This window comes from Pleuronectes platessa, chromosome 20 (assembly GCF_947347685.1).
Source record: "Pleuronectes platessa chromosome 20, fPlePla1.1, whole genome shotgun sequence".
NCBI lineage: Eukaryota > Metazoa > Chordata > Actinopteri > Pleuronectiformes > Pleuronectidae > Pleuronectes > Pleuronectes platessa.
Window position 1 is genome coordinate 4,354,729 of NC_070645.1, and position 15,038 is coordinate 4,369,766.

The following is a 15,038-nucleotide window of genomic DNA, read 5'->3' on the forward strand; positions in this document are numbered from 1 at the left end:
AGTGAAAATTTAATAAAATGTAATATCGAGGGAAATTGCGATTGCGATTCATGTATCTGACCTTACTTGAGATTGGCGGATTTTATTTCACTTTATATAACAATCATTGCCACAAGCAGAAGAAAAGTGCAGCTGTCTCCAAAACGCATAAAGTCCATAATCAACCAATTGCTTTGGCATGAAATTGTATGCACCTTCTTCTTTGTTAATATAAAATGGTCTTTTAAGATGCCAAAGAACCATAAGCGACATCAAAAGTTATGCATTCATGGAAACAGTCATATACTCAACTGCTCGCAAGGATATTTATTACATTTCCTTTCGTGTAAGTGTTGCTTTGGACTTTGGTGCGTGACCTTCGTACCTGATAAGAAATCTGTGGCCGCGGCCTGCTTCTGGTCAAGTGGGAGTGGCCGCACCTCTCCTTGAGGTTCTGGGCGAGAGGCTGTTATCTGTCCCCCTGAGGTCAGCTTACAACCTGCAGTGACAAAAAGGATCTAACATGAGTCCCCCCTCCTCACTGGTGACGTGTTACTGTACAACCATAATTAATCGCACGAGGCTATTAAATATCACACTCCTCTGTATACAAATATGCAGAAATAACTTCAAGGCATTTACAAAACAAACAATCGTACAGAGTGGACTCACATTACACGCACAAAATGCCCACATGGACCCACACAAACACAAACTCACGCAACCGCTCTCTCTCACCTGCCAAATTTCTTCCAAAGAGCAGATATCCGAGTCCCATGCAACTCAACATTCAGTGTGGTTTGCTATGTGCTGCTCTGTGCCTCTGACTCTGTCTGTCTCCACTGCAGCCTCTACTAAAACTGTGAACCCCCAGTCATACACGCACTCACACACAATCCCAACAGAAAGACACTCACACACACACACACACACGCACACACACGCACACACACAGGAATGCAATCGCAGTCGGGGAGTCTGTGTTTTGGTGTGACGTCTCACTGTCTGTCTGGTTCAGGTCCCGGGCCCCGCCAGTTAGCGCCGCCCCCCTCGCAGCCCACTCCCTCCCTCACTACTCCTGTAGTCACCTTTCAACTCTTGTGCAAGCCTCCAACCAGAGCCCCCTGACTGAGGCTGGACTCCCCGACCGCCTGATTTAATGTGGCTGGAGAAGCGGGGGGGAGAATAAAGATAAGGAAGGAAAGAGGGGAGAGGGTCAGGGAGGAAGATGCATGGACAATATGAGTAGCAGTTACAGGATAGCAAAGAACAAGAGACGAGAGGGAAAGAGGATTACAAAATGGGGGAAGTACGGAGGAAAATATGGAGGGATGAATGAAGGACAGAAGAAAGTGAGGCAGAGGAGAGGACGATAAGAAGGAGGGAGGCACCAGTGGCAAACCTCTTCCAGCAGCATTCACAGAGGGTGACAGTGAAGCGAGCAGACAGGACACTACCCAAAGTCACAAACGCTTCCATATATCAGACACACACAGAGGCCATGGTAGGGTGACTGTGTCTGTCTCGACGGCACACACAGAAAACACTCTGTCGGCAGGGTCACTGATTGATTCAAAAACACTAATACTGCAGGGCTCTTCCTCACAGTCTCTCTCTCTCTCTCTCTCTCTCTCTCTCTCTCTCTCTCTCTCTCTCTCTCTCTCTCTCTCTCTCTCTCTCTCTCTCTCTCTCTCTCTCTCTCTCTCTCTCTCTCTCTCTCTCTCTCTCTCTCTCTCTCTCTCTCTCTCTCTCTCTCTCTCTCTCTCTCTCTCTCTCTCTCTCTCTCTGATGTGTTGTGTGGCCGAGACAAACACACCTACATGCACCCAGCGTCTCCATGCTCTTCTTGGTTAAGCCAGTGAAGAGGAAGCTTTGCGGGAAACCTGCTTTCCTGCTGAGCTCTCTCTCTGTCCAAGGTGCTGAAATCAACCTGAGCAGCTTTGAAAAGGGCAGTCAGGGGAACTGGTATGAAAACCTCAAATTATTTATTTGTGTTTACATTTTCAGCCCTTACTAAACCATGTGGTTTCACCAGGGTAGTCTTATTTCAAAGCTGTGACCAGGGGTGTTTTATATCAGGGGAGGGAGTTTACATAAGTACTTATCCTCAAAACTGGTATCTTTCTGGTAGGTCCCAATCACTAACATCTCTCGGGCAAAATCAGCAGTCATATTAGGGACTCAACTGACTAGAGAGTAGTTGCCTAACAATGTATTGCTTAAAGGGAAACATTTAATTTGTCTATCTGGGCCCTACTTTTATAAATGTGGGCTTGTAAATGACCTCCATCATCCTGCTTGGAGTGAGACTCACTCTCTCGGTCTGAGACTTGGGCTATTGCAGGAAGACGGAGGTGGAAACATGAGAGAGAGAAAGTTGTAGAGGAGTTTGGATTTTACCCGTGACTATGATGGTCATCCCTATTTGTTAGAGCTCCTACAAATTAAGGAGCTAATACAGAGAGAGAGAGAGCAGCAACAAGCAGAGGATGTATGAACTACTGCACAATTGAGAAGGAGACTTCTTGTTGAGCAGGTAGTGTGTAATTTTGCCAGACTCTGAGCGAAAACCAAGAATTATATTGTGGACTTTGCAGTTGCCCCATTAGATTACGCAGTAGCCACTGCTGCTGTGTCAAGGCTGCCATTTACGTTTGCTGATCTGCATTAATATATATAAAAAAATGTTAAATATACAGAATAAAATAAGCAGATGTGCATTCATTTTTTTTTTTTTATCTATTTATGATAATGTTCATAATTGAATTGTAAAATATCAGTCTTAATTACATTTCTTTGGCACAAGGGTTTGATATATGGCCAAAATATCGGTATTAGAAATTGTATTACTCCCCAATATCCGAATTGGCCACATAAAATCCATATCATTCAGTATCTGAAAAAAGTGGTTTAGATCAACTGGTAACGAAACGTATTTGCACGACAAACCCCTCAGACCATAAGACAGGTTCAAGAACACTTCCATTAAACCCCTTGAAAGATGAGATGGCTGGGTAAGTGAATCCATTCACATTGGCTAAGTCTCTTAGTAAGAAAAGCTTTTAACATTAATTTAGTTGGAAAGTCGATATGTACTGTGAAGTCAGTCAAGACCACAAAGGAAGAATCGTGTCGGATTTACGCTCCACACACTGTACTGTGTTAAAGGTAGTAGCGCTGAACTGCTCAGCCGGAAAGGAGGAGGAAGACCAACTGTAACGCATCAAAATGGAGTGTGAGTGTGTGTCTGCAGGTGTTGTTTTATGAAAATGCTGCATGAATTGTTCCTATAGGAGGTGAGTCAGTGCTCAACAGGTGGCTCAGTGAAGTGTCATCAGTGGCATTACTGTCTTGACCTTTAACAACATGCCTTTCAGATAATAATGTACAAGTCATCTACATCAGTGATTTTCAACCTTTTTTGAGCCGCGGCACATTTTTTACATTTACAAAATCCTGGGGCACACCACCAACCAAAATTACACAAAATGACCCTCTATGGCCTAACACAGTACATATAATACATATAGTTAGTAATATAGTTTCTAAGTGTACTAAAAAGCACTATTTTAAATTATTTCAGCCCTTTATTACTCTTATCTTTAATGAGCACAAATTGAATCAGATTTATGAAACAATCTTTGATTTAACTAAACTTTATTTAACGGAGACATATTATAACCATTTTATCACATTTGATATGGTTCCTTGGGGTCTTAATGAATTGTCTGTAACATATTTTGGTCAAAATACCACAAGGATAATTTAAAACAGATTGACCTGTTTTGAGTGCCAATAGTTACTCCCGCCGTTTACCTTCATTTATTCTTCATTGAATTTCTTCACTTTGACATTCAGAGCACTGGGCAGAAATCACATCGCGTCAACACCCACCGTGGGCCTTCGCGATGCTTTGTTTTAATTAAACAGTCGGATTCCCCTGGTCCGCACCAGTTCTAAGTCAGCTGCTAGGCGCCAGCCGAGGCGCACCGCCGGAAGTCCCCCCCGCGCGAACGGAGGGTTCCCCCAGCGGGCGCCGTAGCTGAGGTGATCCGCGAGAAGGGACCGCGGGCATCCAGAGTCACTGCCGCCAACCGCCGTACCCGGTCCCCACCAACCGGTCCCCGCCTTCCGCACCGCGACGGACACCGCCCTGCGGTCCAAGAGGGAGAAAGCTCCCGCACCACTTACGCCGTGAGGCGCCGCGGAAGAGGACCTCCCCACCAAAAAAACGTTGAGGCGTTCCGCACACTGAGCCTCCGGCGGCGTGGAGAGGAGGGCGACGGAGCGTTTGCTTCCCCAGCCGCGGCATGTGCCCAGCGGTTTAACCACAAATACCAAAGATATCGGTGAAAGTCAAATTTATTACCGATGTGCAAATGTCGGTAAACGAGGCGAATATCGGCCGCTACCGATGTTCGGCCGATACTTTGGTGCAACACTAGATATTAGATAATTTCCCACGGCACATCTGACGCTCTCTCACGGCATATTAGTTGGTTGAAAATCACTGATCTACATAATCCCTGAACTTTGGCATTAACAGTTTTACATGAGCGCAAATATAACCAGCATTACCAACTCCCAACTCTAACTTCACACCTGTATTGTTAAGTTTATATCCCTGCCATAACCAGCTCCCTTTATCTGTGAAATCTAGACATATGTTGTAATACATGTTCAGTGTGCGGTTGCACCCTTATGTAACGCAGCAACAAGACTTGCATGTAACATGGTCACTGCAAAGTGCTTGAGATTGATTATGATCTACTGCCTGACCCATGTCTCCTGCCATGTGAGCAGTGTCCTGTACAATGGCTCTTTACTAACATTAATGTGTTCCCCTCTTATATGCATGCTTGTTACAATTACTACCTCTCAACACTAGTATGGATTTAAATGCCAAAATCACTGTTCTCTGCAGTAAAGATATGTAAATCACTACAATTTATGGTGCATAGTGTTGCACCGTGCACAATTAGTGACTTTCCTTAAGCATACAACAAACAATGTGAAATCTGTAACTTTAGTTTTTTCTCTCAAGCAGTGAAAAAAAAAGTGAAATTAGGTTGCTGACCTTTCAAGCTCCTACTGTTCATTTGAATCATTCACTGGAAAATTGAATGCATTAACACACAATGTGTTGTTGATTATGATGTATGGAAGTACAAAAATACAAACATGATGTGAGACAAACAACAACTGATTGCAATGAGTGAATGACACAATGAAAAATCAAGTGAGGATGTAAGAACAGTGCTGATGAGAGATTTGTGTGGGTTAAACTTGTTGAGCTGTAGCACCAAGGATCTGATGAATAGGACAAATAATATACTTCTTCTCAGAGTTTAAAATCGGGTCCTGTGTTTAGTCTGAACTAAATCTCAAAATTACGTAAGAACTGCTGCTGCTTGGGGGTTGCTGACCTCAGTGTGAGGACGAAGTACTGCAAGACAGACTGGCTGGAGCAGACTATGAGTCTGACGGATAGACTTTATCATCTCAGAGGCATCTGGGCATACACACACATGCGCACACGCCCACGCACACACACACACACACACACTAACACAGATAGATAGTCTGCTGGAGCTGCACTAATTTGGAAAAGCTACTGTAATGAACATGCACCAGCATACATGCACATAGAAATAAATACACACTCAAAGTACATGCTCATACTCAGACAGGAACAAACACACACATACAAAATGATGTCAGTCAGACATCCACAAAGTCAGACACCACGCTTAGTGGACAGTTGGCTGACCTGACAGGATAAAATGGACAAATATAGCCTAGAATTAACACACACGCATACAAACACACTCTTCAGATGCATGGTAATGTTTAGGAAGTGGCACTGGAGCACTGTGAAGGTTGTTCTGAGGACAGCAGCAGTAGCTGAACTATGACTCAGGCTTTACAGTACCTACAAGTTCTATTCCTGTGAAAATTTCACCATCTCATTTTCTGGGAATAAAATCGTAACTTATTTCTCACCATGTTATTGGATTTTTGAAGGTATTATGACACAGGGACCCAAGGCACTCAAATCTGGTGCTAGCTAGAGACTTGAATGTGGATTTGGTATCTATGTGCTCTACGTTTCTCATTGCATTGCTTACAATTGAGAAAACAGCAAAGTTTTCAACAAACTTGTTTGACCCAACTCTGTGTATAAGTTGCAATGCTCTCTTTTGAGTTTAATAAATCCATCTATCCACACCAGTTATCACACACAGGCGTTTATTATTCGGCCACAGCTGAGGTTAAAGGTGCCCTGGAATTTTGCTGCACGCTTACAGATGCAGCAAATATCAAGGACAGGAATGTTCTGAATATGTCAATCTACACAACTACAAACCTGAGAGGTGTCAGGCAACATTAATAAGAACACCTGCGAGGAGATTTATTGGTATGGAGAAGCTTTTAATCAACTGTCGAGATATTGCTCAATAAATAAAAATATATTTGAGAATATCTATTAGCAGTTGTATTGTGATATATTGCATTTGTTGTTTTAGTCTGACTCCAAAGCACTAATGTAACTGAATGTGTAGCTACGCAATGCAATCACTTGTCGCATTTTTGTGTTATGCACAGTTAGTGCAAAGAGTCCAGAGTGGGGTGCAGCCACTCTGCATGGACTTAAATTTGATCCACATGGGACCTGTGTAGACCCTTTGTTTAAGGTGACGAAATGTATGCAGACCCTTACACGTGGACCCAGGGACCAGGAATTGGTCTTGACACAGCAGGATCAAAGGAGTGACTGTGATCTTCCACTGTTCAGTCAGCTGGAGGAACCCAGTTTTTAACTGCATTAAAATCAAAGCACAACTTTCAAAGCCACGGTGAATAACTAATACATCTATCTTTTAAACTTTACAACACTTATTGCCTTCTTTGGTCTCCTGAGGCATAGGTATAGGTACAGTATAGGTATAATGTTCTCAAATAAAAGGTCCTCACCTGAAAATCAAGAAAGTACAATTTCTCCAAAAATAGAGCAAAACTACAAAGTGCTATAAGTAAGTGCCATTTAAGTGATACTAAATTGCTGTTATAAAAAATTTAAAAAAAGTATTTAAAAAAAAAAAAGTAAAAAATATTTTTTTACTTTTTTTTTTTATTTTTTAGGCGGGCCAATTTAAAATGGATGGCGGGCCGCAGATGGGCCGCGGGCCGTAGTTTGGACACCCCTGCTCTAGATAAAAAGCCATGGCTTAAGTAGGATGTTTGTCAGGCCGCTTGTACATTAACATTATAAATGGCTATACTGCATATTAAAATTCAAGAACAAGAGGTAGAGATGCACTTTGTGGCAGCCTCACCATCAACATGTCGCCCTACGATTTCCTAACCAAAACTAATCTGGGAGGACCCGGCAGGACAGGATTCGACAGGCTGAGGTCCTGCAGCTGTCCTCCAGTTGACTCTAGCCTCTCCCGGCTCCTCTGCCTCAGCCCCGGCTCCTGAGGCCAGGATAGATACTAAGAAGCGGAAGGGTCAGGGTCACCGCAGGACCACAGGCACACAGTGATGGTTCACCAAGAGGACAGAGTGCTATTCTCTGGTGAGGACAAACATTCAGAGTGCCCAGTTGATTCAGCCATGACACAGCATTAATCATAGACCTTGGATCAGATTGAATTGGTCAGTAGTTCTTTCTGTCCACCTTTACCCATCAGAAATTAAGAATGCGCAAGGATATATATACATTTTTTTTTTTTAGACCAGGTTTATTGATTTATATTAGTATATCTTCTGTACCATCATCCAGGGGTCCTACTCTTCATTTCTTACAGGTACATAAATAGGAAAAATACGTAATGGAGTTAATTTAATAGCAGAAGAAGAAGTATGATGAGGAGAGATGGAAGATTGCACATCTGGAGAAGGGATCAGAAGAGTAAAAAGGACTCTGACAGTGCCTCTGTGGTTAATGAGACATCCTGGAATGCTGAGTCACATTGTGAAGAGTTCCCCCTTCTGTTACTCTGACATACTTTCCCCACCTATAGCGACTGGATATTCAACCACAGCAACATACTGGATACCTTCCTCCATTGGTTCTCTGGGGATGTGACCAGTTACTATAGAAGATCAAAGCTTGACCTAGTTTTATTTAATCCAGCAAGTAACTCGCCAATGTTTAACTTAAAGAGCTCCTCCTGCAGCAGACAGGGCACATGGCCTTAACGCACACAGATACCACCAACATCGACACAACTATAGTATATCCAGGATTCTCTGTTGGTATTTACCTCAAGTGTAAAGTACATGAATGTGATGTGGACAATGCACAAGGCAAAATTCAACAGATGTTCAGTATTAGCCTGGTTTAAACACTTGTATGGTTTGCCCACTTGATTTGTTCAGGTTTAAAAATATCTGGTGTTGTGCCTAGTGATGGTTACATTTCAAACATCTATCTATCTATCTATCTATCTATCTATCTATCTAATAATTCCAGAAGTGTATGTGTGACTGTATGCTACTCATCTAATTGGATCACATTTTTGTTTGCTAGGAGCCAAATAATAAACAGGAGTCCAGCGCTCTGTGGCAGTGGCGACTAGGGCTCAACGTATCTCAACCTAAGTGCTCTGTAGTCGTGGTCTAAAACAAACCTTTCATGGCAAGGACAACTGATTCTACAGTTCGGGGTTCTGCGTACTGAGTTGACCTGCTCCAAAGTTTGAATTAACAGGTGAACATTTCTTTAGGCAGTAGTGGTGATCCTTGCTCAATCACTGCAGGAAACTTTTTTAGTTTCAGAGAGAAAGCTGCAGCCAGGATACCCACAGCCCTTTCCAAATAGGTATGTTTACAATGGGCAGTTATATAAAAATTGAAATAGCAATAAACAACAGTTTTCTAGTAGTCCAACCCTGATTGCATTTTAGTAATGTGAGTCCCTCCCTGTGAACCCGCTGACCCTCCCCATGTTTATAAAGTGAGATGGCATCCAGTACCTTTGTGCTTATTTTAAAAGGGCCCCTGACATGAACAGAGAAGTCAATGCTGTTGACTGTATTGTTGACTAGTCAAGTCTTTGAAGTCACAGTATTCATCCATCCACTTATTCATCAGTTTCTTCATCTATCAATCCAGGGTGATGATGCTACTTATTCTTGGGAGGATGATGGGAGAGGGTCACTTGTTTTTGTGCCCTTCAGTTCATTAACTCTCTTGAGATATGGGTCTGTATACATATCTATAAACAGCATCTATTACCACCACAGTAAAATAAACAATACAAAAGCAGCATCCTGGGATAGGCTCTATCCATTTGGGAAGTAGGCCTACAGCAAATGAGAACATGCATTAATGGTTTGTTTTATTGTCTGAATATCTTGGATTTCTAGAAAGGCACTTTCACATATAAATGAGATGAGCCAAAGTGTAAATGAGAATATGTCTGAGCTAAGAAGCATTTTGGAAGGTTACTGGTTAAATTTGTCCACGAGTCAAAATGGGTTTCTAAATGAAATGATGCCAGGTTTGTGTGCTGGGATTACAGAGGCTAATGCAACGCTAGTACTAATTCAGTGTGCGAGAGGGTGATGTGCATTGACAGGCGGTTGAGAAGCAAGGTGCATTGGATGAGACATCTCTCTGTGTGTGTGTGTGTGTGTGTGTGTGTGTGTAGCAGGAGGTTGACAAGACCTAGAGGTTTTCAAAACAAGGCTGCCTCTCCTTCTGAATCCAATCCTCAAATGCCATTGTATATTCCACACATCAATGCCCTCACCTGAAAACAAAACTGTGTTTGTCTGTGTGTTTGATGAAAATAACACGGAGGCAATCCCTCTGCCGCTATTTTAATCCCCTCTAACTTTCTCTTGACCTTCTTCGTGTCAGTGTTTGTTAGTTTTTATTGCCAGGATTAAGGAGTTAAACTACCGAGAAGGATTTTGCCTGAATTTGCGATCCAGCTGTCACGCTTTCTCCTTGCAGTCATGGATGTGTTGAGTCTAGCAGGGGGACTGCGTTTAGCCCCCAACAGCAGGGATAGTGCAGTCAGAACCCGTCAAATCAACAGATGAAGTGAACAAGTTCTCGAAGAGGAGGAAAATCACCAGTTGCACGCGGTGCTGGATGTCCCCTATTCAGAGCCTTTCACATTTGAAGATGAAAGGAAAGTATGAGGCCTCACTCACACACACGCTATATTCTGACATGAGAATAAAGAGGGATAAATCTGTTCACTCAAAAACATACTCAGACATATGTGGGGATAGACATTAGAATCGAGAGTCAAACACACACACCTTCACATGGGAGGAACACAGATGAAAGGCTTTCCGTCTACGGAGGAGGCATCAGTGAGGGGGGAATTATGTTTTCTCCCAGCTCTGGGATTAAAGCTGCATCATGAATATTTAAAGGAGATTAAGCCCGTATTTCTGACACATCACTTCTTCAACTAAAAGAGGCTGACAGCATGAGTTTATCAAATTACACAGTGATGGGGATGTGCCGCTGAAAGTAACTTGAGTTATGGTGCTCCGATGGCATAAAAAGAAGGTGAGAACTTTTCCTTCTTCTTCAAAAGATGAGGCTACGACAATGAGTTTTTACATATATACAGTATAAATAAAGTCCTTTTGAATCAACTCTGTATGAGTTTTAGTTGCAAGTAAGTCAGTGAATTAAGTTAAAAGCTGTTGACAGTCATTAAACCTGACCAAAAGATAACTTTCTGCAGCTACAGACTCTCAAGGCAGGATTATGTCTTCGCAAGACTGTAATGCTCATTGTTAGGGTTAGGGGTTACACACACGCACAAATGTCATGGTTTCATGGGTTTCAACATCTTTCCCTATTTGAGCCATATGTGATGTATTGTATTTATGCAGTGGATCATAAATAAATGAGACACCCTGGAACCATGACAGGAGCTCAAGGTCCTCAGATGATGCATGTCTTCACTGTGTGGGCAGATCCACATCATGTACTGTACTAATGTAGAGGGTTGGCTGTATGCTTTATATGCACAACTCTCTATCCCCTTCAGTCTGTTAAATACTGTTATCTTATTTTATTTTATTTGAAAATTCCTTCTCACCATTCAAGGGTAAGGTAAGAGATCAGCTGTTCAGGGTGAAGTTCTCTCTGGGTCGGGATGTTCATACTTTTGATGACATTCGGAAAGGTAGGGCATGATCCCTCCACTGAATAGCACATCTGCCTCCACAGAGAGTTCATTCCATCTCCTCCTCTTTTCCTCCCTGCATCACCCACGCCACAACTCCCAGTCTAAGTAGGACAGGCTGCCCCATATAGACTGTTGCGTGCAAACACACACATGCTGACAGAGAGCATTACACAGGTCACAGTGATCTCTGGAGGTTACAGTATAGTGGATGGTAAACCCTGAGCAGAACCGCAACTCATCTCCGAGCTACCCTGCTGGTAGTTAACTCAACAAGGTCATTACATGATAGAGTATGCTTGAATGGAGACACAACTAACCATTAGTTAAATGATTGATAATTATATTCATATTTCATCAAGCATTAAGTCTTTAAAATGACTAAAGCAACTATCCATCACAATAAGGTCAGAACAGAGTGAGGGTGAAGTCTTCTGAGGGTTTTTGTCCAAAACCCGGCTGATGAAGAGCAAGTGATTTGATAGAGAGAGGCACTTGATGGCTTTGGGGTCAGATCGATTGCCTCAAGCCAAATTTATTTACATTCTAGAATAAAGGTCCACCACACTCCCAACAGCTATTTACATTACATTACTTCCCACAAAGTATTTTTGCACTGTTCCGGTTTGCAGTACTCTCATCCTATTCCCCATGTGCCTTATGACTGCATACTATGTGTACAGTGAGTTGTGCTGTGTACTATGTTTAAGTACTTATTATGCGTACTTATATGATCTGTCTTCTTATATGTTTACACCTGGAATCACAAAAATACAGCATTTCAGTCCCGTCTTTGTCCTGTAGATACGGCAGAATTGACAATAAATTGACTTTGACTTGACTATTGAGGTTTAGTGAGTTTGTTAAAATCCTGCAGTGCCCATTCTAAACCTGCCAGTTTGGAATGGACTTTAGTTGGTTTTGTGTTGATGTTCCGGAGCTCAGAGGTATTCCTTGTCATTAATGATCACTTCTCGAACAGGCTTTCAATATGTTGTATCTGTATTGTTGTATTCTACATGGTGACGATAGAAAACCTCAGGTCATCCTAACTGGTTTATTCACAGTGAGTATTTCATGGTTATGATTTTTATAAAATGAAACTGATGACTGGTTCAGGAGATGTGTTCCATCACAGATGTTTGTGGAATTATTAGGTAGATGTCCTACTGCTAAATAAATAAACTTTAACAATCTATTTTACACACTTAAAGTAAAGTAGGAAATAACGCCATTTTGTCATACACATTTCCCAGATTTTTCAGAGAATCTGGGAAATAATATGCAAATTCATTTGTGTTTACAACCACCACTGTATTTTAGAAGCTGGGAGAATTATGATAATAATTCAGTGGCATTAATTCTCCAGTTGGATACTATTAAACCACAAAAGAGGATACAGATAAGTTGACATACTAAGGAGGATGTTTCAAGAGAGCTAGGATTCATGTCTGTGTAGATTCTCAGTCATCCTGGTCATGGTGTATCCAAGTGCTAAAAAACACATCAACTGGACTTGGTTTAGTTAAGGATTCCTATGTCACAATAATGAGGGAGAATGAAAAATGAGAAGCAAATATGACATTAAGTCATTTTTGTTGACTTGTGATCGGGGCGTCAAACCAGTAAACACTCATACTTTGGTTGGTAGACTTGTGCAAGTTTTATTGAGTACAGCTGAGCATGGTCCAGTGTAATCAAGTGACAGCTATTGTAAAAGCATATGAGCTTCTGCAATGATATCTCTCTCTACTCTGTGCTTTCTGAGCTCTTTAGTGTTTAAATCCAGCGAGTCTGCCTGTAATTTGAAAAGAGAACCTCTAATGTACTGATACCTGACAAACCTCTCTAAAGAAGGTAAAATCCCCTTTATTTCCTTTTCTATGTGTGTTTTAAGCAATAAGGCAAACGCAATTGATGGATTTTACTCTTATCCCCAAAAAGGAGAGAGTAATAAAGTAATGTGTTTTCTAACCATCCTTCTGAAGTAAAAGAAAATCGCGTCCCTGCGGCACACACACTAATCTTTCAGCCTCGCACTGTAAAAAATCCACGTCCTCTGAAAGGTTACAGCCAGCATGACTAAGCGTCTTGTTCTCTCAAAAAGCTGCTAAGGTATAAAATATCCGAAACAGGAAATAATACTGTGCATAATTCAAAACGCTGCGAGGGAAAGGAGAGACATGAGAGGAGCCAAGAGAAGGGAGAGGCAGCAGTTAGACAGTAGATAAAAGATTTAGTTCAGGTTGGTTAGAAGAAGAAAGAGAAACCCAAAGCCAGGTAAGTGTGTGTTATATATTGCTTTATTAGCACAAGGTGCAGGCAGACTACAGAGAGAGGCACATCTATAAGGACACTCTGGGATAGACACTATATGGACTAAACTACTTAAAGAGGCTAACCCATTGTGCAACATGGATGAACTTCTCATGCAGCTAAAGAATAATAATTAAAAAAAAAATCAAAATGGACAAATAACATTTAGTGCATTTGAAAAACTAACTATGAAAAACGGATGTAGTGGCTGTATTAAGCTTGACCTGTGATCTCTAATAACATTTGTTTAGAGGTCTACAGTGACTTTTACAGTCAGCAGCACCTAGATGATCAGATGGGGTTCACTGATGTCAACTGAGTTCAACATGCTTGCTCTTTTAGGCGTTTGGAGAGGAAATGCCTCATTCACAACTCCTTGTGAACATTTTCACTATGCAGAACATTTCAGATTAATATGCCAATATATTGTTCTTATATCTCTCTGTGAGATTGATACTGTATCATTGTTGTGGTACAAAAGAATGAAAACAAATTAGTTATTATATTTGTTTTCCCATTACAAATTTCTCTGGATTATCCATACAAATCTTTGTCAACAGTTTTCTTAGGGACTATTTCTTGGCCAGACAGTGACCGCTGATCACTCACGCTTTAAAGCATACACTCGTATTCGGAAAACAAAACGGAAAAAAGATGCTAGCACACTAATTTGGTTTGACGGTGTGTGCATATTAGAGAAGAATCCATGACATTTTGGTGCAGATCCAAATCAGGGGGCAGATTCTGATATTTTCCTTTCTTTCTTTAAAGGGATAGTTCATCCAGAAATGAAAATTCACTCATTATCTACTCACCCCTATGCCAAAGGGGGGGGTGGGTTAGGTGTTTGAGTCCACAAAACACTTCTGGACTCTAAGGGATAAACTTTGTTAGAGCAGAATCAGATACAATTGAAGTCAATGGTGAGTAATAACACAACAGGAAAAACATGATATGCCTCTGTACTGCTCGCATGGTGTCATCCAAGTGTCTGGAAGTCCCGACGTTCAAATTCAACTCGAAACAAGGTCATTAAAACCGTGTTTTAAGCTTAAAAGTCTTCTGATATCTTTCGACAAGGTGCATTCAAAGATCTGAAATGCTTAGGTCTGCTAGCTTAGCCTCTTCTGGTAGACTTTAAGGCTTAAAACACGGTGTAAATTACCTTGTTCCGAGTTGAATTTGAATGTCGGGAATTCCACACACTTGGATGACACCACACGAACAGTACAGAGGCATATCATATTTTTTCTGTTGTTTTATTACGTCTGAAGATAGGTCACTAATCAGCTACAATGTTTACCCCTGAAACTCCGAAAGTGTTTTCTGGACTCAATCACTTCACCCCCCACCCCATCGGCATAGGGGTGAGTAAATAATAAGTGCATTTTCATTTCTGGGTGAGCTATCCCTTCAATATTGAGAGATAGATCATTATTTCATAACTTTCACCTTTTTAAGAGGGAATAACTCATGGATGTTTATGAAAAAAAAATCACTTTAAGGGTGGCGCATGCATTATTACAACTTAGTGCATATTGATTGAACTTAAGGGGAATTGTGTGGATGAGGCCCAGTT

General features: G+C 41.5%; 1 protein-coding gene across 6 annotated transcripts in view; it reads right to left on the bottom strand.

Moving 5' to 3' along the window:
• Window positions 1–15,038, bottom strand: part of LOC128425483 (microtubule-associated protein 4) — a 97,927-nt gene that overhangs the window by 51,297 nt on the left and 31,592 nt on the right. For all 6 annotated transcript variants that reach the window (XM_053412091.1, XM_053412089.1, XM_053412090.1 and 3 more), the window contains one exon: window positions 365–478. In XM_053412091.1, the coding sequence (XP_053268066.1) occupies window positions 365–478 (114 nt within the window). The remainder of the gene's footprint in view (window positions 1–364; window positions 479–15,038) is intronic.